At 53.4% G+C, this 24,454-nt stretch overlaps 1 protein-coding gene across 1 annotated transcript in view; it reads left to right on the plus strand.

The window, feature by feature from the left end:
• LOC119976501 overlaps nt 1-24,454 on the plus strand; it is a 188,831-nt gene that overhangs the window by 143,138 nt on the left and 21,239 nt on the right. The window contains exons 12-13 of the mRNA XM_038817045.1: nt 19,671-19,985; nt 23,110-23,379. Coding sequence (XP_038672973.1) covers nt 19,671-19,985; nt 23,110-23,379 — 585 coding nt within the window. The remainder of the gene's footprint in view (nt 1-19,670; nt 19,986-23,109; nt 23,380-24,454) is intronic.

Consider the following 24,454-nt stretch of genomic DNA (forward strand, 5'->3'; position numbering starts at 1 on the left):
CCCCCCCCCCCACACCCCAGAATACAGTTCCGAGGACACTCTTCCTTGCTCCCCCCCCCTCAGAATCTGTGGCGCCTTTTAGGACGTGCACCAAATCACACCCTTGTGATTCCTGGGGTGGTGGTGGTGGAGGTGCGTGGGGAGCATCCACAAGGCCATTGAATCATGCTTCCTGCCCAATAATTGTATTGAAATGAATGCAGATGAGTACTCGGCATGTCCCCCGCCTGCTCTGGCGAGAAGCTGATTGGGGGCGGGTGGGGTGGGCGCCAGGAGACTCGCACGGATTGCACGTCAAATGCGAACCCCGTTTTGGTCCTCGCCCCTAACACAATTCCCACCTTGGGAGACTAAAGTGGGAATTCTCTGGCCGTTGGGATTCACTTGTCCCGCCGGCAGTGCACCCCTGCCCACGGGATTCCCGGTGAAGTGGGGTGGCTTCGTTGGAAATCCTATTGACAAACAGCGGGAATATAGAATCCTGAGGCCAGGGAATGGCGCGCTGCCAAGAACGACCCGGCTGGGGGAGCGGAGAATCCAGCCCTCAGCTTCCCTGCCGGAACTGAAGAGCAAGCAATTTGTGTTCCGGCTGGGAGGGGCTATTTGTTCTGGGATTCGGGACATGCCAATGGACCGGCACGGTAGCACAGTGATTAGCACAGTTGCTTCACAGCTCCAGGGTCCGAGGTTCGATTCCTGGCTCGGGTAACTGTCTGTGCGGAGTCTGCATGGGTTTACTCCGGGTTGCTCCGGTTTCCTTCCACAGTCCAAAGACATGCAGGTTAGGTCATTCTAATTGCCCTTAGTGTCCAAAAAAGGTTAGGTGGGGTTACTGGGTTCGGGTGGAAGTGTGAGCTTGGTAGGGTGCTCTATCCAAGGGCTGGTGCAGACTCGATGGGGCCGAAAGGCCTCCTTCAGCACTGTAGATTCTATGACCACACTCTGACAGTGTGAATTGGAAGCATTCACAGGAAACAGTCTGACCCATCCCTTTGATGATACAGTGGGGATGGGAGGGCAGCCAGAGTGGGCTTGCACATCACCAGAATCTCTCTGAACATTTACAGGGACACAGTGTGAGCAGCCAGGAGCCTGGAGGTAGCACTAGAGGGGTGTGTTTAAATCACAGGCTGCAGCAAGGTGGGGGGGGGGGGGGGGGGGGTGGGGGGTCTGAGCCAGAGCCCCCCGATCCTGAGAGAGGGACTTCACCGATTTGGCGCCAAATTGTTCCTGGCTGCCCCACCCCAGTGAAATGAAATGGGAGGGAAGGAATAATTGAGCGTGTGAGCAGGCAGGGGGCAGCAAATGATAGATATTTGATATTTTTCTGCTCTTCCCGTCAGATTATGAATGGAGCACTGGGGGCATTAATGCAAACGCTGTCCCCGGTGCAGCGTGTGCGCTATGGGTGGCGCCATCATGTTTCTCTTATGCAAGTTTCTGACAGTTTCTGTCAAAGTAGACAACTTTCCTTTCCTCTGCCGCCGGTCGGAAAGGTGAAGGGGACGTTTGCAGGGGCGCAGAAGCCGGTTGGGCCATCAATCATGTGAAAGTTTCTCCAACTCGCCGTTGTGATTGAACTGGCGGCCAACGGCAGGAGGAGGAGGAGGTAAGGGGGACCGGCGGGGACTGCTGTGCGGGATAACCCAGCAGCCCAGGACGGGCACGGAAGGTGCGGAGGAGACGGTCTGAAGAGTCTTCGCTCTTTTGACAGGTTGCTAGCACCAGAATTGTTCCGGGATGGGATGGGGGGTGGTGGGGCATTCGGCCCATCCTGTGTGCCCCCCCCCTCCCCCAGTGCCTCTTTTTGCAAAATCACTTTGAATCTGCGCCCCTTCCTTCTTGATCCTTTCGCCAGCGGGAATGATGGGCGGGATTCTCTGATTCCTGAGGCTGTGTTGACGCTGTCGCGTTTTACGACGGCGTCAACAGCCCCCCATCCCCCCCCCCAGCAGCTATTCCGAGCCCCTGCAGCCGCTCCATCTGCTGATACCGACCTCAAAGGGCGCTGCGGGTCTGTACGTGTGTACATTTGGAGATCATACAGTTTGTTCCCTCGTCCAAATCATTAATATATAGGGCGGAATTCTCTGCAGACCGTCGTAACGCCGATTTCCGGCGAGCAAAATTGGAGTAGATGACGCGGGCGTCGGGGCCTTCTTTAAGGCGGCTATTCTCCGTTCCCGGAGGGGCCAGCAGCTGACTGATGCGATACGCGTCAGTTTCACCAGCTGCGGAAGTGGTGAGACCTGGCGATTTTTGGAGGAGGAGAGAGACAGACCCGCGTTTGGGGGGGGGGGGGAGGAGAGAGACAGACCCGGCATTTGGGGGGGGGGGGTTTCCGGCATTTGGTGGGGGGTGGGGTTTGGGGGCAGCGGCGAGCAGAGAGGGGGGGGCGACGGATGCCCAGGGCCACGCACCGTCGCCTCCCCCCTCTGTACGCCGCTGCCCCCTAACCCAACCACCCCCCCTCACCACCCCTACCTCCCTCCCCACCCCTACCCCCCCCTCCCCACCACCCCTACCTCCCTCCCCACCACCCTATCCCGCCTCCCCCACCACCCTACCCCCCCTCCCCACCACCCCTACCCCCTCCCACCACCCCTCCCCCCCTCCAACGCCGCCCCCCCATCTCTCCCAACGCCGCAACCCCCCCCCTCAACGCCGGGTCCCCCCCCCTCACGCCGGGTCCACCCCCCCCTCAACGCCGGTACCCACACCCCGTCCCCCTCCCTCTGAAGGCCGGTACCCCCCCCCTCTCCTCCTCCCCCCCTTCCTTCCTCCTCCCCCCCTTCTTCCTCCTCCCCCCTTCCTTCCTCCGTCCCCCCCCCCCCTTCACCCCCCCCCTTCCTTCCTCCGTTAGTGGGGGGGGGTGTGTGGCGTTAGTGGGGGGTAGGAGTGGTGAAGGGGGTAGGGGTGGTGAGGGAGGGGGTTGGGGTAGGGGGCAGCGGCATGCAGAGGAGGGGGGCGACGGATGCCCGGGGCCAACGCACCGTCGCCCCCCCTCTGCACGCAGCTGCCCCTACCCCAACCCCCTCCCCTCACCACCCCTACCCCCTTCACCACCCCTACCCCCCTCCAACGCCGCACTCCCCCACCCCCCACAAACGCCGCACCCCCCCCCACTACGGAGGAAGGAAGGGGGGGATGAGGAAGGAGGGGGGACGGAGGAAGGAAGGGGGGAGGAGGAAGAAGGGGGGGAGGAGGAAGGAAGGGGGGAGGAGGAGAGAGGGGGGGTGTGTGGGTACCGGCCTTCAGAGGGAGGGGGACGGGTGTGGGTACCGGTGTGAGGGGGGGGACCCGGGCGTTGAGGGGGGGGGGACCCCGGCGTTGAGGGGGGGGGACCCGGCGTTGAGAGGGGGGGGACCCGGCGTTGAGAGGGGGGGGTTGCGGCGATGAGGGGGGGTTGCGGCGTTGAGGGTGGGGGATTGCGGCGTCGCGAGAGATGGGGGGGTGGCGTTGGAGGGGGGTAGGGGTGGTGGGGAGGGGGGTAGGGGTGGTGGGGAGGGGGGTAGGGGCATTGGAGGGAGGTAGGGGTGGTGAAGGGGGGTGGTTGGGGTAGGGGGCAGCGGCGTACAGGGGGGGGGGCGTTGGCCCCGGGCATCCTTCGCCCCCCCTCTCTGCACGCCGCTGCCCCCAAACCCCCCCCGATGCCGCAACCCCACCGATGCCGCAACCCCCCCCGATGCCCTCCCGATGCCGCAACCCACCCCCCGATGCCGCAACCCCCCCCCCCCGATGCCGCAAAACCCCCCCCGATGCCGCAACCCCCCCCGATGGCCCCCCCCGATGCCGCAACCCCCCCCGATGCCGCAACCCCTCCCGATGCCGCAACCCCCCCGATGCCGCAAACCCCCCCGATGCCGCAACCCACCCCCCGATGCCGCAACCCACCCCCCGATGCCGCAACCCACCCCCCCCGATGCCGCAACCCACCCCCCCCACCGATGCCGCAACCCACCCCCCCGACACTGAACGGCGTCAACCATCATCAATGGTTGACGCCGTTTTAAAGCAAATGTGATTTTCGCCGACGTGACCCGTGGCCACGTCGGCGGGACTTCGGCCCATCCGGGCCGGAGATTTGTGGGGTGAAATTCTCCGACCCCACGCAGGGTCGGAGAATCAGCCGGCAGCGGCGTTAATCCCACTCCCGCAGGGTTTTTAAATCTCTGACCGGCCAAAACCGGCGCTGTGCAAATCCCGCCGGCAGCCTCTGAAACAGCTGGCGCCGGCGGGATTTCATTTTTTTTTAGTTTCCACAAATCTCCGGCCCGGATGGGCCGAAGTCCCGCCGACGTGGCCACGGGTTGCGGCATCGGGGGGGGTGGGTTGCGGCATCGTGGGGGTGGGTTGCGGCATCGGGGGGGGTGGGTTGCGGCATCGGGGGGGTGGGTTGCGGCATCGGGGGGTGGTTTGCGGCATCGGGGGGTGGGTTGCGGCATCGGGGGGGGGGTTGCGGCATCGGGGGGGTTGCGGCATCGGGGGGTGGGTTGCGGCATCGGGGGGGGGGTTTGGGGGCAGCGGCGTGCAGAGAGGGGGGGCGACGGATGCCCTGGGCCAACGCACCGTCGCCCCCCCCTCTGTACGCCGCTGCCCCCTACCCCAACCACCCCCCCTCACCACCCCTACCTCCCTCCAACGCCCCTACCCCCCTCCCCACCACCCCTACCCCCCTCCAACGCCACCCCCCCCATCTCTCGCAACGCCGCAACCCCCCACCCTCAATGCCGCAACCCCCCTCATCGCCGCAACCCCCCCCTCTCAACGCCGGGTCCCCCCCTCTCAACGCCGGGTCCCCCCCCCCCCGACGCCGGGGCCCCCCCCCCCTCTCAACGCCGGTACCCACACCCCGTCCCCCTCCCTCTGAAGGCCGGTACCCACGCACCCCCCCCTCTCCTCCTCCCCCCCTTCCTTCCTCCTCCCCCCTCCTTCCTCCTCCCCCTTCCTTCCTCCCCCCCTCCTTCCTCCCCCCTCCTTCCTCCACCCCCCTTCCTTCCTCCCCCCTTCCTTCCTCCCCCCCCCTCCTCCTCCCCCCCCTTCCTTCCTCCCCCCCTTCCTTCCTCCCCCCCTTCCTTCCTCCGTTAGTGGGGGGTGGGGGGTTGCGGCGTTGGAGGGGGGTAGGGGCGGTGAAGGGGGTAGGGGTGGTGAGGGGGGGTTGGGGTAGGGGCAGCGGCGTGCAGAGGAGGGGGGCGACGGATGCCCGGGGCCAACGCACCGTCGCCCCCCCTCTGCACGCCGCTGCCCCTATCCCAACCCCCTCCCCTCACCACCCCTACCCCCTTCACCACCCCTACCCCCCTCCAACGCCGCACCCCCCCACCCCCCACTAACGCCGCACCCCCCCCCCTCCCCACTAACGGAGGAAGGAAGGGGGGGAGGAGGAGAAAGGGGAGGTCTGGGTACCGGCCTTCAGAGGGAGGGGGACGGGGTGTGGGTACCGGCGTTGAGGGGGGGGGACCCGGCGTTGAGAGGGGGGGGTTGCGGCGTTGCGAGAGATGGGGGGGCGGCGTTGGAGGGGGGTAGGGGTGGTGGGGAGGGAGGTAGGGGTGGTGGGGGGGGTGGTTGGGGTAGGGGGCAGCAGCGTACAGAGGGGGGGGCGACGGTGCGTTGGCCCCGGGCATCCGTCGCACGCCGCTGCCCCCAAACCCCCCCCCGATGCCGCAACCCCACCCCCGATGCCGCAACCCCCCCCAAATGCCGGAACCCCCCCCAAATGCCGGAACCCCCGCCCCCCCGATGCCGCAACCCCCCCCCCGATGCCGCAACCCCCCCCCCCGATGCCGCAACCCCCCCCCAAATGCCGGAACCCCCCCCCGATGCCGGAACCCCCCCCGATGCCGCAACCCCACCCCCCCCAAATGCCGGAACCCCCCCCCGATGCCGCAACCCCCCCCCCGATGCCGCAACCCCCCCCCCCCGATGCCGCAACCCCCCCCCCCGAAGCCTCAACCCCCCCCCCCCCAAACGCCGGGTCAGTCTCTCTCCTCCTCCTCCTCCAAAAAACGCCGGGTCTCACCACTTCCGCAGCTGGTGAAACTGACGCGTATCGCGTCAGTCAGCTGCTGGCCCCTCCGGGAACGGAGAATCGCCGCCTAAAAGAAGGCCCCCACGCCGGAGTCATCTACTCCAACTTTGCTCGCCGGAAATCGGCGTTACGACGGTCTGCAGAGAATTTCGCCCGTGGAAACTAAAAAAAAATGAAATCCCGCCGCCGCCAGCTGTTTTCAGAGGCTGCCGGCGGGATTTGCACAGCGCCGGTTTTTAGCCGGTCAGAGATTTAAAAACCCTGCGGGAGCGGGAATAACGCCGCTGCCGGCCGATTCTCCGACCCTGCGTGGGGTCGGAGAATTTCGCCCATAATGTGAACAGTTGGGGTCCTAGCACAGATCCCTACAGTACCCCAATAGTCACTGCCTGCCAATCAGAAAAAAATCCATTTATTTCAACTTTTTGCTTCCTCTCTGCTAACCAGCTTTCTATTCATCTAAAGACAATCCCATGCGCTTTAACTTTACATAATCTGTAATCTGCTGTGTGAGACATAGAACACACAGTGCAGAAGGAGGCCATTCGGCCCATCGAGTCTGCACCGACCCACTTAAGCCGTCACCTCCACCCTATCGCCGTAACCCAATGACCCCTCCTAACCTTTTTGGTCACTAAGGTCAATTTATCATGGCCAATCCACCTAACCTGCACGTCTTTCGACTGTGGAGGAAACCGGAGCACCCGGAGGATACCCACCCAGACACGGGGAGAACGTGCAGACCCCGCACAGACAGCGACCCAAGTCGGGAATCGAACCTGGGACCCTGGCGCTGTGAAGCCATAGTGCTAACTACTATGCTACCGTGCTGCCCATTTTCTACCGTGCTGTAAGTTAAATAAATCACATCCCCCAGTTCTCCCTGGTCAACTCTACTAATTACATCTTCAGAGAATTCCAGTAGATTTGTCAAGCATGGTTTCCCTTTCGTAAATCCATGCTGCTTTTCTGATTATACCACTGTTTGACAAAGAGCTTTGACAAAGAGTCATCGGACTCGAAATGTTAGCTCTTTTCTCTCCCTACAGATGCTGCCAAACTCGCTGAGATTTTCCAGCATTTTCTCTTTAAAAGAAAATATGAATTTAGTTGCTCCTCCATTTCTTTGTTCCATGTTATGAATTCCCCATTTCTGACTTAGATTTCAAGTGATATAGCAAAGCAAAGAATATTCCAATATCGTAAATAAATCCTATTATTTCCTCTTAAAAGGGGAATATCAGACAGGGTTAATGTGTGTGAGAGTGAGGGGAATATCAGACAGGGTTAATGTGTGTGAGAGTGAGGGGAATATCAGATAGGGTTAATGTGTGTGAGAGTGAGGGGAATATCAGACAGGGTAAACTTGTGTGAGAGCTAAATTTCAGAGAGAGTTTATGTGTAAGAGAAGCCAATATCAGACAGTGTGTGTCTGTGAGAGCGATAGGGGAATATCAGACCAGGTTCGGGTGTAAATGAGAGGGGGGGATATCAGACTGGGTTTGTGTGTTTGAGAGAGAGGGTGGCCTCTCAGACAGGGTTTGTGTGTATGGGAAGCCACAGCATGGGTGATATACAGAGTGTGGACACTTCTACATTCTCATCGCCAAACATTCCCCGCAGAATTTTTGTAACTGTCAGGAGGGCATTGACGTCATTAGTAGTGGTGTTTAACATCATTTGGGGCGGGGCTTGACCTCACCTGGGGTAGACAACCACATCACCAGAGGATGGGGAAGGGGGGGTCACGTGGGGGCCCGGCAAAAAAGTGGGAGTGCAGGGCCCCCAAAAGTGTAAGTCTGCTGGGTTGGGGAGGGGGGATGGAGGTGCACAGGGATGAGGTGGATGGTTCTGTGGGGGAGGTGCTGGGGTTTCAGTGATGGGGGACGTTCTGTGGCTGGGTGGGGAGTTCTGTAGGGGGCCTGGAGGAGTTCCAGGGGTAGGGGGTGGTTTGATTTATTTTCACGCCGATATTTCAAGAGGCTGAGTTAGTGGCAGGGCAGGCTCTAAATCAGGGTGAATCCCAGGCAAACACGGGGAGAATGTGCAAACTCCACACGGACAGTGACCTAGAGCCGGGATCGTACCTGGGACCTCAGCGCCGTGAGGCTGCAGTTACCACTGTGCCACCGTGCTGCCCGATTAGATAATTTAATGAGTCGTTACCACACGCACAGAATAAATCTAGGAAATAGTTTCAACATTCTTTAATGTAAAAAAAATGCGGCAATTGAGTAGAAAGCTCCGCTGCTTGATACAAAAATGTTAATTGACGTCAGAAGCATTTACCAGGTCGTGTGTGAGCTTATCAAGGCATCTGTCCTTTTATTAATGATATTGGACTAAAGAGTTCATAGAATGTACAGTGCAGAAGGAGGCCATTTGGCCCATCGAGTCTGCACCGGCTCTTGGAAAGAGCATCCTGCCCAAGGTCCACACCTCCACCCTATCCCCATAACCCAGTAACCCCACCCAAACACTAATGGCAATTTTTGGACTCTCAGGGCAATTTATCATGGCCAATCCACCTAACCTGCACATCTTTGGACTGTGGGAGGAAACCGGAGCACCCGGAGGAAACCCACGCAGACACTGGGAGAACATGCAGACTCCGCACAGACAGTGACCCAAGCCGGGAATCGAACCCAGGGACCCTGGAGCGGTGAAGCAATTGTGCTAACCACTATGCTACCGTGCTGCCCAAGTTTCGAGACACTTGCGCGACTCACCCATTGCCCATTGGGTTCCTCTCGAAAGACTGCTCCCACCTCCTGGCCCAAGGACTTCCATCTGCCCCGATCCATTGCAGCATTTCATCCCAGTCAGGAGCATTTGCTGCTTTGTTGACTGCATTTCACAGGCGTTCATCTTGTGCCAAAGTAAGGTGGTCCAGACTGTTTTGTTGTGTGCTTTAGAGGTCTATTTTAGGAAAGAGGAGCAGGAGTAGGCCATTTGGCCCATCAAGCCTGCTCCACCATTCCAATAGATGATGGCCTATCATACACACCACTTTCCTTCACTATCCCCACATCCCCTGATGTCATCAGTGTCCAGAAATCTATCAGTCTCTGTCTCGGAGATGCCCAGTGATTGATTTTCCAGAGTCCTCTGGGGTAGAGAATTCCAAAGATCCACACCCTCTGAAGAATTCCTCCTCATCTCAGCCTCAAATGGCCGACAGCCTATTCTGAGACTGTGTCCCTAGTTTGACACTCACCACCCGATGCCTATGTATTTACATTGTGTATTTTATGTTTGCCGTATGTATTTTCTTTTCATGTACGGAATGATCTGTCTGAGCTGCACGCAGAACAATACTTTTCACTGTACTTCGGTACACGTGACAATAAACCAACCCAATCTCATCCAATCCAATAACCAACCCTGTCTACATCTGCCCTGACACACTCTGAGAATGTTGTGAGTTTCAATGAGATCACCTCTAATTCTTGGACAGGCCCAGTTTCGTCGCTCTGTACTGTGCCGTCCCAGGGATTAGAATGGTGAACCTCCGTTGCACTCCCTCTGTGGTATTTGATCTTATGGTATTGGTGACTGTCTAGTCTCCCAAAAGTAAGCAACTGGAGTCTGTAGTTTGTGAAGGATTTAGGTTATTCCGGACCTGATAATACTTTATTAATGACCTATGCTCCAGCAAAAGAGGGAAACCTGTTTTCCTGCCGAGACTCAGAATAGATCTCACGAAGGAGAATGCTTTTCCGGGTCTCAGTCAGTTAAACAGGGCTTCAGTTACTTTTTATGGGGAGAGTTCAGGGGCGAAATTCTCCGACCCCCAGCAGGGGAGTAGAGAATCCCGTCGCCAGCGAATGGCGTGCAGCCGAGAAGCATGGGCATCATTATTATATCAGCATAATGTATGCTTCTGATACATCCCCCCCCCGGCCCAAGTCTTTATGTCCATCATAGTTATATCCTCCAACACAGACCCTTTCCTGTGTGTCTGCTTTGATGAGGCTCAGTACCTGGGCCCGAGCCTAATAGGAACAGATTTATTGCTCAATACCTGCTGAAAACAAATTGCTAAAGGGAACTCCCCAACGTTCAAACCGCAGGTCACTGTTGAGCAATTCCATGACCGCTGCCTTCTGAGAAAATGGCTGTTGTCTGTAAAACTTTACACGCTATGACCAGTTTATTATTTTTTTAAATAATTTTAGATTAACCAATTAATTTTTTACCAATTAAGGGGCAATTTAGCGTGGCCAATCCACCTACCCTGCGCATCTTTGGGTTGTGAGGGGCGAAACCCACGCAAACATGGGGAGAATGTGCAAACTTCACACGGACAGTGACCCAGAGCCGGGATCGAACCTGGAACCTTGGCGCCGTGAGGCAGCAGGGCTAACCCACTGTGCCACCGTGCTGCCTCCAGTTTATTATTTAAGCATTTTACCCAGGCTCCCTTATTTGTGGGATGAACAAAGGACAAAAACAGGTTTATGATTCAACCAGATTTATTACCAAACACAGTAAAAAACATTTGCTCCGTTTAAATGATCCAACCGACAATAATCCCGAGATTCCTCATGCTACCGGTGCCGATGAACTCAATCGAGCTGCGGGACTAAGTCTCCGTGTTTCGGTTGTCTCAGGGTCTCTGTCCGTGAAGGTAGGTCTCGCAAGCTGCTTTCTGCCTTCCTCTGGTCCACCTTTGAATCTTCTCTGTTGCCTCAGCACCTAGCCTTCACTGGGAAGGTCCTGGTGGTTGATTCTTCTATCCCTCTTTGCGCCTTTCCAGAACGTTCTCTGGCCCTCAGTCAATAGAGTCTAAAGACGGGTGTTGCAACACACAATCTAGTTGCCAATTGCAACTCTACAGACATAAGAACCCACCCCCATCTTCAGATAAATTGTCTGCATGTAACCTTACTCCATACATGTTAATGGCCGGTGCCGAAAAGTCCAGCTTCAGCTGGGCAATCCACAACAAAAGATCTATTGGAACGGGACAGGTTATCTCCTGTTGTCTTGTTTACAGAGCAGGCCCAGACTTGTCCCGACTGTCTGTCATAGATCATAGAACAGTACAGCACAGAACAGGCCCTTCGGCCCTCAATGTTGTGCCGAACAATGATCACCCTACTGAAACCCACGTATCCACCCTATACCCGTAACCCAACAACCCCCCCCCCCCTAACCTTTACTTTTTTTTAGGACACTACGGGCAATTTAGCATAGCCAATCCACCTAACCCGCACATCTTTGGACTGTGGGAGGAAACCGGAGCACCCGGAGGAAACCCACGCACACACGGGGAGGACGTGCAGACTCCACACAGACAGTGACCCAGCCGGGAACCGAACCTGGGACCCTGGAGCTGTGAAGCATTTATGCTAACCACCATGCTACCGTGTTGCCCACTGCCCCTGCACAGTGCATTCGAACTTGGCTGTTCAAATTCCCAACAGGCCTGTGGGCTGACTGTGGCTGTGAATTATTGGGGGCGATTTAACTAAATGGAAACAAAGTCTCATAGTGAGCGGGTTTAGCCGTGTGTTTCCCGGTACTCATCCTGCTATTAATGCTGTTATATATGGGACCTAAGCAGGGAACACAGGCTGCATGAAGCACCGTCTTCGGCACTGATGGGCTCGGTTCACTGGAACTCACCAGTATACTTAGAGATCACCCCCCAACACCCACGTAGGGCCGCCATGCAAAAAAATGCCAGGTTGACACCGTGGCAATAGCCCTGCCATCTGGCAGTGCCACCTGGGCACCTTGGCAGTGCCATGCTGGCACCCATCTGGCACTGCAACGGCAACTGCCAAGCTGGCAGTGCTCGAGTGCCCGGATAGCACAGCAGTGCCAGGGTACCACCCTGCCCTGAGAGCAAGCACCTGGGAGCCTCCGATCCCCCAGGAGACCCCCTACAAGTACCATTCTTCAGGGCTGGTTTAGCTCACTGGGCTAAATCACTGGCTTTGAAAGCAGACCAAGACAGGCCAGCAGCACGGTTCAATTCCCGTACCAGCCTCCCCGAACAGGCGCCGGAATGTGGCGGCCAGGGGCTTTTCACATTAACTGCATTTGAAGCTTCCTTGTGACAATAAGCGATTTTCATTTTTTCATTTCATTTCATTCTGCCTGGGCCCAGTTAGTGGAGACCAGTACTGAATGGCACTTGCTCGAGGCTTCCTCGGTGAATGAGATAGATCCCAATGTCTCAGGTGCCTCGGGAAACTGCATATTAAAGTGAGGTTTGCTGTCTTGTTCTAATATGCAGATTTGCCAAAAAGTGATCGCGTTAGTTCTAGCAAGGCGTTGCGAACTGGGTACATCCCGGGAGCGGGGTCTCCCTGTTTCTGTCAGCCACGCTGCACTGTGGCTAGCTGCTTTTCAGGTAACGTGGCCGTTCGATTGCACCCAAAATGTCCAATTCTTAATTTAAATGTCCAAATTTAGATCGGGCCTAAATTCAGGCCATTGTCCATTTTACCACATGGTTCATTCCCACTGTTGGCTGGCCATTGTGATAATGGCATAATGGTACTGTCAACAGACTATAATCGCTAGGCTTGGGCTATTGCATTGGGGACCTGGGATCAAATCTGGAGAAATTCAAATTTAGTTGATGAATTGGAATATAAATTGGTCTCAGTAATAGTAACTATGACAAACATTATTAATTGTTGTTAAACTCAATTGGTTCACCACCGTGAAGGGAATCTGTCATCCTTACCTCGCCTGGCCCACATGTGACTCTAGACCTGAAGCAATGTGGTCGACTCTTAACTGCCTCTGAAATCGCCAAGCAAGCCACTCAGTTCAAGGGCAATTAGAGATAGGCAACAAGTTCAGGATTTGCCAGCAATGTATGCACAGAATCACGGATTTGTTACAGCGCAGAATTGGACCATTTGGCCGATTGTGTCTGCACCAGCTCTCCAAAGCAGCATCGTGATTTAGTGCCATGCCCCTGCCTTCTCCCCATATCCCTGCGCATTGGTTCTATTCAAATAATCATCTCATGTCCTCTTCAACGCCTCGATTGAAGCTGCCTCCTTAACACTTCCAGACAGTGCATTCCAGACCAGAACCACTCGTATGAAAAAGTTTTCTCTCACATCACATTTGCTTCTTTCACAAATCACTTTAAATCTGTGCCCTGTCGTCCTTGATCCTTTTACGAGGGGGAACGATTTTCCCCTATCTACTCTGTCCATCCCCCCTCATGAGTTTGAACATCGCTGGCAAAATTTCCTCTCAGTCTTCTCTCCAAGGGAACAGTCCAAACCTCTCCCAATCTATCCTCGTAACTGAAGTTTCTCATTCCTGGAACCATTCTTGTCAACCTCTTCTGCTCTCTCTCCAATGTGTTTACTTCCTTCCCAAAGTGTGGGGCCCAGAACTGGACACAATATTCCAGCTGAGGCCTACTTAGTGTATTGTATAAGTTCAGAAAAACCTCTTTGGTTCTGTACTCGATGCTCCTGTTAATAAAGCCCAGGACACTGTAAGCTTTTTCATCTGCTATCCCCAATCAATAATATTTGTAATAGTCACTAGTCCCGAGGCCATTTAATATTTTAATTTAATAATTGAATTTAAATGTTGCCAGTTACCATTGTGGGATTTGATCCCAGTTTCCCAAAGCCTAGGCCTCAAGGCTATTGCCTAATGACATTGTCATTATGCTATCATCTCATTATGCCACGTAGTATAATGTGTTTGTGTGGCGGGAGGGAGGGGGGGGGGGGGGTGAGTCATAAGCAATATTTAGGTTACAGTTACAACATAAAATTGCGAGATTGGACTTTCAAAGAGGAACAGGCCAAACGTGGAGCTCGCCAGTGTGGTGGCCAGATATCACCTTACTAGAAAGCAGCTTTGCCCTCCCCATTAATTCTGATGTTATTTTGAGGGGGAGAGTTGAAAGCGTTTGGAGTAAGATTGGTAGGTGGCCCACACGGTGATCTGAGTAGTTCCCTGTGTTGCTTGGAAACCACTGGTCTGGTCACGCAATATCGGAGATAATACGACGTGAACAATGACATCCTCTCGCGACTTCCTGCGGTGTTGCAAGGCGTATAAAATTACAGCAAGGCCCAAAATTAAAACTGCCCCCCTCTGAAACGAGACTGGAAACAACAGCTTTCTGAGGTGAGAATATTACCAATGAGTCATGAATGACACTTGTTATTACTGCTCCATGAAGGAGCTGGTCATTGAAGCAAAGTATCGTACACACCCACCTGCATCAATGGTGCCGAGGTGGAGATGGTTAACAGCTTCAAATTCCTAGGTGTGCACATCATCAACAATCTGTCCTGGTCCACCTGTGTCGATGCTATGACCAAGAAAGCAGAACAGCGCCTATACTTCCTCAGGAAACTAAGGAAATTCGGCATGTCCACACTGACTCTTACCAATTTTTACAGGTGCACATAGAAACCATCCTATCTGGCTGCATCACAGCCTGGTATGGCAACTGCTCGGCCCAAGACCATAAGAAGCTACAGAGAGTCGTGAACACAGCCCAGTCAATCACGCGAAACCGCCTCCCATCCATTGACTCTGTCTACACCTCCCGCTGCCTTGGGAAAGCGGGCAGCATAATCAAAGACCCCTCCCACCCGGGTTATTCTCTCTTCCAACCTCTTCCATTGGGCAGGAGATCAAAAGTCTGAGAACACGCATACTAACAGATTTAAAACCAGCTTCTTCCCCGCTGTTACCAGACTCCTGAATGACCCTCTTATGAACTGAACTGATTTCTTCACACATCCTCTGTACTGAGTAGTACTATACTCCGTATGCTTCACCCGAGGCCAGTGTCTATGTATTTATATTGTATATTGATGTATGTCCTGAATTTTTCATGTATGGAACGGTCTACCTGGACTGTACGCAGAACAATACCTGGTACACATGACAATAAATCTAAACGCACTACTCTACTTGTGCTGTTACTCCCACTTCTGCTATTTTCTTGCTACTGCTGCTATTTCTAACACTAATTTGATTCTAACTATTCGCTTTACTATGACTGCTGTTTCTTTTATTGCCACTATTATTACTTTGAGCTTGCTTATTTCAAAAAAATAGACTTCATTTGTAAAATGCACAAAAGTACATTTAAATTCAAGATTGTCAGTACATGATAAACTGCACGGTGATACATTGGTCAGCACTGCTGCCTTGCAAGGTCAGAGACCTGGGTTCGATTCCCGCCTTGGGTGACTGACTGTGTGGCGGTTGTACATTCTCCCCATGTCTGTGTGGGTTTCCTCCAGGTGCTCCGGTTTGCTCCCACAGTCCAAAGGTTTGCAGGTTAGGTGGATTTGCCATGATAAAATTGCTGATTAGTGTCCAGGTATGTACGGGTTAGGTGGGGTTGTGGGATAGGACTGGGGAGTGGGCCTCTTTCTGTCAGAGGCTCGGAGCAGACTCGATGGGCCGAATGGCTTCCTTCTGCACTGTAGTGTTTCTGTGATTTATTCTATATCTCATGAAAGGATTAGAAAATTATTCCAAATAGGGCGCATGGTGGCGCAGTGGTTAGCACCGCTGCCTCATGGCACCGAGAACCTGGGTTCAATCCCAGCCCCGGGTCACAGTGCGTGTGGTGTTTGCACATTCTCCTTGAATCTGCGTGGGATTCGCCCCCACAACCCAAAGATATGCAGGTTAGGTGCATTGGTCACACTAAATTGCCCCTTAATTGGAAAAGAAAATAATTGAGCACTTTAAATTTATTTTAAAATAGGATAAAAATTCCAAAGTGACCCTTCATTGTTTTGAATGCCTCTTATCTTCTCTCAACATTCTCTTCCCAAAGGGGAACAACTCCAGATTCTCCAGTCTATCCAAATAACTCCAGTGCCTTTTTCCGGGAACCACTCTCGTAGATCTTTTCTGCATCCTCTCCAACATTTTCACATCCTTCCTTAAGGGTGTGCCCAGAAATTGACATAATGGCCGGGATTCTCTCCTACCCGGTGGGGCGGGGGGTCCCAGCGTGTTGGGGTGGCGTGAACCATTCCAGCGTCAGACCGCCCCAAAGGTGTGGATGTCTCTGCACATTTAGGGGCCAAGCCCTCACATTGAGGGGCTAGGCCCATGCCGGAGTGGTTGGCGCTCCGCCGGCTGGCGTGAACGGCCTTTGGCGCCACGCCAGCCGGGGCCGAAAGGACTTTGGCCGGCGTAAGTCCACGCATGCGCCGGAGAGTCAGCAGCTGCCGACAGCATCCCGGCGCATGCGCACGGGAGGGGGTCTCTTCCGCCTCCGCCATGGTAAAGACCATGGCGATGGCGGAAGAAAAAGTGTGCTCCCACGGCACAGGCTCGCCCGCTGATTGGTGGGCCCAGATCGTGGGCCAGACCACTGTGGGGGCACCCCCCAGGGTCAGATCGCCCCGCGCGCCCCCCCCCCACTCCAGGACCACGGCGCCCGCCCCTGCCGCCAATCCCACCGGTCAGGTAGGTGTTTTGATTCCCACCGGTGGGAGAGGCTTGACAGCGGCGGGACTTTGGCCCATCGCGGGCCAGAGAATCGCCGCGGGCGGGGGGGGGGGGGCGCCGACTGGTGCGATTCCCGCCCCCGCCGAATCTCCGGTGGCGGGGAATTCGGGACACAGCGGGGGCGGGATTGACGCCAAACCCGGGCGATTCTCCGACCCGGCGGGGGGGTCGGAGAATCCCGCCCAAGATTCCAGTTAAGACCAAGCCCAGTTTTTAAAAAAATAAATAATTTTATTGTGGGCAGCCCGGTGGCACAGTGGTTAGCATTGCAGCCTACGGCACTGAGGACACGGGTTTGAATCCCGGCCCTGGGTCACTGTCTGTGTGGAGTTTGCACGTTCTCCCCGTGTCTGCGAGGGTTTCGCCCCCACAACCCAAAGATATGCAGGTTAGGTGGATTGGTCACGCTAAATTCCCCTAATTGGAAAATGTAAAAAATAGAAAATAAATTAAAAAAAAAAATTGGGTACTCTAAATTTAAAAAAAAAATTTTAAAATATTAATTTTATTGACTAGCTTTCGGAGCACTGCTCCTTCACCCGAAAGCTAGTGTTTGAAACAAACCTGTTGGACTTTAACCTGGTGTTGTAAGACTTCTTACAGTGCTCACCCCAGTCCAAAGCCGGCATCTCCACATAATTTTATTGGGGCATTTTGGCATAGTAAACAGCAACAGTAAAGAACAGTGTGCAAAGAACAATCAACATCGTGCAAAAACCAGCTCCCACCCCACAAGGACCCGCCTCATTAACCCCCTACGTTGCAAGACAAGTTTTCTATAGTTCTGGATTCTCCAGTCCACCAGCCACATGGTTCCCAGCGGAGTGCCGTTTGCAGGCGACAGGATTCTATACTCCCGCTGCTTGTCAATGGGATTCCCCATTGAAGCCACTAAACGCCATCAGGAAATCCACAGGCGAGTGGGCGCTACCAGTGGGAAAAGTGAATCTCAACGGCCGGTGAATTCTGCCGATGGTTTTATTATAATTTCCTTTTGTATAGAATTCCTCCAAACATAAAGCCAAGGATCCCATCTGCATTTTGAACCATTTTATGAACGAACCCTGCCATCTTCAATGATCTGTATACATTTACCAGCAAGTCCCACTGTTCCTGCACTTCCTTTATAATTGCCATCTTTTATATTGCCCTTCATCATTCTTCCGATCAATATGGTCCACCTCACACTACTTGGCATTAAATTCCATCTGGCACATGCCCACCCATTTCAGTCCTGAATTCTATGTTGCCTGCCCAGTGTCAGAGCTGTCCTCTGGGACACTGTCCACCTTTACCATCAAGAAGGACAAGGGCAGTGGACGTATGGGAACACACCACCTGGAGGTTCCCCTCCAAGTCACACACCATCCTGACTGGCAAATATGTCACCGTTCCTTCACTGTCACTGGTTCAAGATCTCAAACTCCCTCCCTGACAGCACTGTGGATTTACCTACACGACACGGACTGCAGTGGTGCAAGAAAGCTGCTCACCACCACCTCCTCATGGACAACAAAGGCCGGCCTAACCAACAATGCCCTTATCCTATGAAAGAAAATAATATACTTGTCCTTTTGCATCGCCAATCTACACCTTATTATGCGTATCATTGTTTCCTATGAGTTCCAAGACTGGGTCCCCCTCAGTTCCCAGAAGAAGATCTAAAAAGGCCAAACCTACTGATCAGGAACATTCTGCTGAACACGTTTCAGAAACTCTGAGCCCTATCTGCATTTCACGCATTGGTAGATTGGCACTCACAGATTGTCACTGTTAGACTGACACTGTGTGGTTAGCACTGCTGGGTTGGCATTGTCAGGGTGGCACTTCTAGGGTGACACTTCCAGGTTGGCACTGCAATCTCCCATTGTCACTGTCCTCGAGTTTATTCTCTGCGGTGTCATCTCCCTGTAAAGTTTGTGACCTATAGAATGCCTCCAGCGGTGTAATGGTTCCTTGACCCTCACCGAACAAATTCTGTCTTTGACCCTTCTGACAAATCCTGTCTCTCCAGCACTGTAAATCTAGCCGTCATCAATACTGCCACCCTTCCTTCCTTCTTTTCTCCAAAGAACAAAGAAAAGTACCGCACAGGAACAGGCCCTTCAGCCCTCCAAGCCTGTGCTGACCATGCTGCCCGTCTAAACTGAAATCTTCTCCACTTCCGGGGTCCATATCCCTCTATTCCCATCCTATTCATGTATTTGTCAAGATGCCCCTTAAACGTCACTATCGTCCCTGCTTCCACCACCTCCTCCGGCAGCGAGTTCCAGGCGCCCATGACCCTCTGTGTAAAAAAACTTGCCCAGTACATCTCTAAACCTTGACCCTCGCACCTTAAACCTATGCCCCCTAGTCATTGACCCCTCTATCCTGGGAAAAAGCCTCTAACTATCCACTCTGTCTATGCCCCTCAAAAATTTGCAGACCTCTATCAGATCGCCCCTCAACCTCCGTCGTTCCAGTGAGAACAAACCGAGTTTATTCAACCACTCCTCATAGCTAATGCCCTCCATACCAGGCAACATCCCGGTAAACCTCTTCTGCACCCTCTCTGAAGCCTCCACATCCTTCTGGTAGTGTGGCGACCAGAATTGAACACTCCCTTGAAACCCTCGGGTGTGAGGGCGGCACGGTGGCGCAGTGGTTAGCACTGTTGCCTCACGGCACCGAGGTGCCAGGTTCCATCCGGTCCTAGGTCACTACCTGTGTGGAGTTTGCACATTCTCCCCGTGTCTGCCTGGGTTTCACTCCCACAAGTTGCCCCTCAATTGGGGAAAAAAAAATAACTGGACATTCTAAATTTATTTTAAGAAAAGAAACCCCCAGCGGCAGAGAAGGAGGAATGGAATGAAAATCGCTTGTTGTCACAAGTCGGCTTCAAATGAAGTTACTGTGAAAAACCCCAGTTGCACCACATTCCGGCGCCTGGTACGGGAATCGAACCGTGTTGCTGGCCTGCTTTCAAAGCCAGTGATTTAGCCCTGTGCTAAACAGCCCCTGGATGGTGGTATTGTGGGAATATCACTGGACAAATGATACAGAAGCCCAGGCTTCTGGGAATATTGATTCAAATCCCATCATGCCAGCTGACAAAATTTAAATTCAATTGCTAAATCTCTTGGTGTAATCAATTACAATGATTCTTGTCCATCAGATCAATCAGACATGAGGAATCTGATCGAGCTGCCTGTTGCTGTTGGGTCCTCCGTTTTGTTGCCTGGGTTCACTGATCAACATTTTCAAAATGTCGATCATGTCAAGTGGACATTCTCAGAAACACAAATTCTCAATTATGACGAGGCTTCGCAAACAGCCTCCTTCATTGACTCGTACAAGAATCGATGCGTCTTTTACAGTTCCAACGGATCACTGTTGTTGAGAAATATCACACTGAAAGACAAAGGACTCTACACTGTGCAGATTAATTTAAAAGATACCAGGAAAAAAATGGTCCAACTCGAGGTCTTTGGTAAGTGCTTTGTGTGTTTATTATTTTGTGACATCGATTGAAAACCCTTGTAACAGAAGCTAGTGGACCTCCCCATGGTATTTCTCACATTCGGGGGGGCACGAGACTTGGATTTAGATGGCAATTTTCACTTTACAGCCAACAATGTGCTTTTGAAATGAGATGGAAGAGGTGCAGTTGGAGATTAGTGCACAGCAAGCTCCCGCAAGCTGCAAAGTCAATCACCCACAGCATCTGCTTTTTCTCAACGTTGCTTGAAGGATGAATGTTGGCCAGGGCATCAGGGGGGAAATCACTGATAGATCCCTCCATCCACCCCCACCCTCCAGTCATCGCCAGTAGATTGCCTCCCCCTGTCAGGGCTGGCAGTGCCAACCTATGCCAGGAGGCAGTGCCAGGGTACAGCCCAGGCATTTCCCTCTACTCTCCCCTCCCCGGGGCAAAACTTACATCTGTACTCCTGGAGGGACCCCATCGACTGCCTCACAGCTTGTCAGAGGCAGAGTGAATGGGGCTGGTCAAGATTCCATGAGGCGGTAAAGTCCAGAGAGAGTGTTCGCCAATGACATGGTGATGACATGGAGCAGACCCGACGGTAGCAGGATTCCCCGTCCCAACCAGCTGGCCAATGGGGTTTCCCATCGTGTGCAACCCCACACTACCGGGACATTCCCAGGTGCGCTGCTGCCGCAACGGTGAATCCCGGCAGCGGAGAATCCGGCCCGAGGTTTCCGGGATCCCACCGCGTGATTCTCATTATGCCCCCGGCGAGGCCCCTCCACCCCCCACACAGACCCTCTCAAGGCGAACTTGATTTTTTTTTTCCAGCACACGGAATTCTGTGAGGTCGCTGACCCACACCCACGGCGACCCCAAATCCCTTCACTCCAGCAAAACCCATCTCTACCAGGGAGGCAAAGGCCTCTCTCTCCGGATCTTCCGACACTCCGGAAATCGCCACTTCTGGACTCGGGGGCAACCTTCATCCTCAGCACCTCAAACATCACGTCAGACCCCCGCTGGGTCACTGTGTGCGGAGTCTGCACGCTCTCCCTTGGTCTGCGCGGGTTTCCTCCGGGTGCTCCGGTTTCCTCCCACAGTCACAAGACGTGCAGGTTAGGTGGATTGGCCATGATAAATTGCTCTTAGTGACCAAAAAAGGTTAGGTGGGGTTATTGGGTAACGGGGATAGGGTGCATGTGAGGGTTTAATTGGGTCGGTGTAGACTCAGTGGGCCGAATGGCCTCCTTCTGCACTGTATGTTCTAGAAACCCCGCCAAACTCCCTCCAGCTTCGGACAGGCCCAAAACATGTGGACATGGTTCACGTCCTCCCAGTGCACCGTCCGCACCTATCCTCCACCCCCTCAAAAAAACCTGCTTCTCCTGACCATATGCACCCTATCAACCACTTTAAACTGAATAAGGCTCAGCCGAGCACACAAAGAAGATGCATTCACTGTTCTTCAGAGCCTCTTTCCAAAACCCAGCGTCCACCTCCCTCATCAGCTCTTCCTCCAACTTCCGTTTAACTTCTCCTACCGGGGTTCCCTCACAATTCATTAATTCCTTATAAATCTCCGCCAGCCGACCCTCGCCAACTCCTTTTTCGACACCACCTTGTCCTGCAGCCTATGGGGAGGCAGGTGGGGAAAGGACGGCACCTACTTTCCAACATAATCCCATATCTGTAATTACCGGAACCCATTCCCTCTGGGCAGCTCAAGCTCATTCTCCTCTTCCAATTCCTCCAGGGCCGAGCATCTGCCCCCCCCACAAATAGGTCCCCAAACCATTTGATCCCCACTCACCGTCACCCCCCGGAACCCCAAGTCCAACACACCCGCTGTGCAAATCTATGATTCCCACAAATCGGCGCCCAGACCGAGGCACCCTCCAACCTCAGATGCTGCCTCCACTCTCCCTACACCCTCAGGGCCGCCACCAACACCAGACTAAGTGGGGTAACTGGCCGGCAAGAACAGCAGAGCGGCCGTCAACAGTGCCCCTAAACTAGTGTCCACCTAACAAGAGGCCACCTCCATCCACTCGCACACTGACCCATCCCCCACTACCCACTTCCTAACCATCGCTATATTCTCTGCCCAGTAATAGTTATTAAATTTGGCAAGGCCAGCCCATCCTACTCACGTCCCCGTTCCAGCAGCACCTCCTTTACCCGTGGGGATTTCCCCGCTCACACATCCCCGAAACCCAGGCATTCATTTTCCAAAAAAAGGCCTTTGGAATACAAATCGGAAGGTTCTGAAAAACAGATACAAACCTCTGAAGCACTGTCATTTTCACAGTCCGCACCGGCCCACCAGCAACAGCGGGAGCACATGTCCCAGCTCTTAAAATCCCCCTTCATCTGTTCTACCAACCACGCCAGATTCAATTTGTGTCATTCCCATTCCCGCACCAACTGGAAGCCAAGGTGCCTAAAGTTCATATCGACCACTTTAAAGACATCTCGACCAGCCTTCCCCTATATTGTCACAAGTCGGCTCACATTAACACTGCAATGAAGTTACTGTGAAGAGCCACTAGTCACCACATTCCGGTGTTCGGGTACACAGAGGGAGAATTCAGAATGTCCAAATCACCCAACAGCACGTCTTTCGGGACATGTGGGAGGAAACCGGAGCACCCGGAGGAAACCCACGCAGACACCGGGAGAACATGGAGACTCCACACAGACAGTGACCCAAGCCGGGAATCAAACCTGGGACCCTGGAGCTGTGAACATCCTGTCCCCTTGCTTGAATCGGAAAGACCTTACTTTCCCCATGTTTAACTTATACCCGAAAAGCCGGACAAATTCCTCTAAAATGCTCATGATTGCCCCCAATATCTCCCAATGTTTCCAAAATGTAAAGCAACAGATCGTCTGCATACAGTGAATCTCTATGCTCCACACCTTCCCCCTGCACTATCCCTTTCCAACTCCTTGACTCTAAGCTCTATCGCCAAGGCAAAAAGCAACAGGGAGAGTTGGCATCCCTGCTGATATGAAGCACCCATAAAGTACAGAGTTCTTGTTAGTTAACCGCATTAACGTTATGTGAAGCACTGATGTTTTCATGCTCAAGCCTGTTTCTCTGTTCATTCCTTCACTCCCACAGAACCAGTGTCAGAGCCTTCGATCTCCAGTAATTCTACTGATGTGGATACCACCATTGGGTTGTACTGTCGGGTAACTGCCAAAAACGTGAGTTCCGTGTTGTGGTGGAAAGATGGCAAAGTGATAACGAATGACCAACGTTATCAGTTAACAGAAGACAACAGGACAATGGTTATCAAGAAGGCCATAAAGTCAGATTGTGGGATGTACACTTGCACTGTGGAGAATGCTGTTAGCAAGAAGAACAGTTCACATTCACTTACTATTTATGGTGAGTCAAACCTCTCAGCCGTTCATTTCTTAGTTAAAAGCAGAACTCCACCGACGTCCCTAGTGCTCAGCCTCATTAAGGAAATTAATTTGAGAATCTCACTGTTTATTATTATTCTCACTGTCATATGACTCTTAATGAACTGAGAAATAAGTTTCCAAGGCAGAAAGGGCATAGTAGTTAGCACTGTTGCTTCACAGCGCCAGGGGCCCAGGTTCGATTCCCGGCTTGGGTGGGTCACTGTCTGTGCGGAGTCTGCACGTTCTCCCCGTGTCCGCGTGGGTTTCCTCCGGGTGCTCCGGTTTCCTCCCACAACCCCCGAAAGACATGCTGTTAGGTGAATTGGACATTCGGAATTCTCCCTCAGTGTACCCGAACAGGCGCTGGAATGTGGTGACTAGGGGTTTTTCACGGTGACTTCATTGCAGTATTAATGTAAGCTGGGGGCGGCACTTGGCACAGTGGTTAGCATTGCTGCCTACAGCGCTGAGGACCCGGGTTCGAGTCACTGTCCATGTGGAGTTTGCACATTCTCCCCATGTCTGCGTGGGTTTCCACCCCCACAACCCAAAGATGTGCAGGTTCGGTGGATTGGCTATGCTAAATTGCCTCTTAATTGGAAAAAAATAAACTAAATACATAGGTACTCTAAATTTATATTTAAAAAATGTAAGCCTATTTGTGACACTAATAAAGATGATCATGATTATGATTAGAAAGGGAATGGTGGGCGACCACAGACTGGTAGTTCACGATTTGCTGATATAAGGCCTAACATTTACCAGGAGTGGCAAAGTAAAAAAACTATCTGTTCAGTTCGCACAGTGACGATGACTATAATTGCACTCTGGCATCTCTTTGGAAACGGATCTGATAAGGTACGATTGGTTTGATGAAGGTGTTCAAAGGTCACAAGAGGGCTGGACAGAGAGGGAGAGACTGTTCCTGTTGTTGGCAGGATTGAGAACCAGACCCATTTAAGCCCTCACTTCCACCCTATCACCGGAACCCAATAACCCCTCCTAACCTTTTTTTTTGGTGACTAAGGGCAATTTATCAGGGTCAGTCCACCTAA

Source organism: Scyliorhinus canicula, chromosome 13, assembly GCF_902713615.1.
Source record: "Scyliorhinus canicula chromosome 13, sScyCan1.1, whole genome shotgun sequence".
Lineage (NCBI taxonomy): Eukaryota > Metazoa > Chordata > Chondrichthyes > Carcharhiniformes > Scyliorhinidae > Scyliorhinus > Scyliorhinus canicula.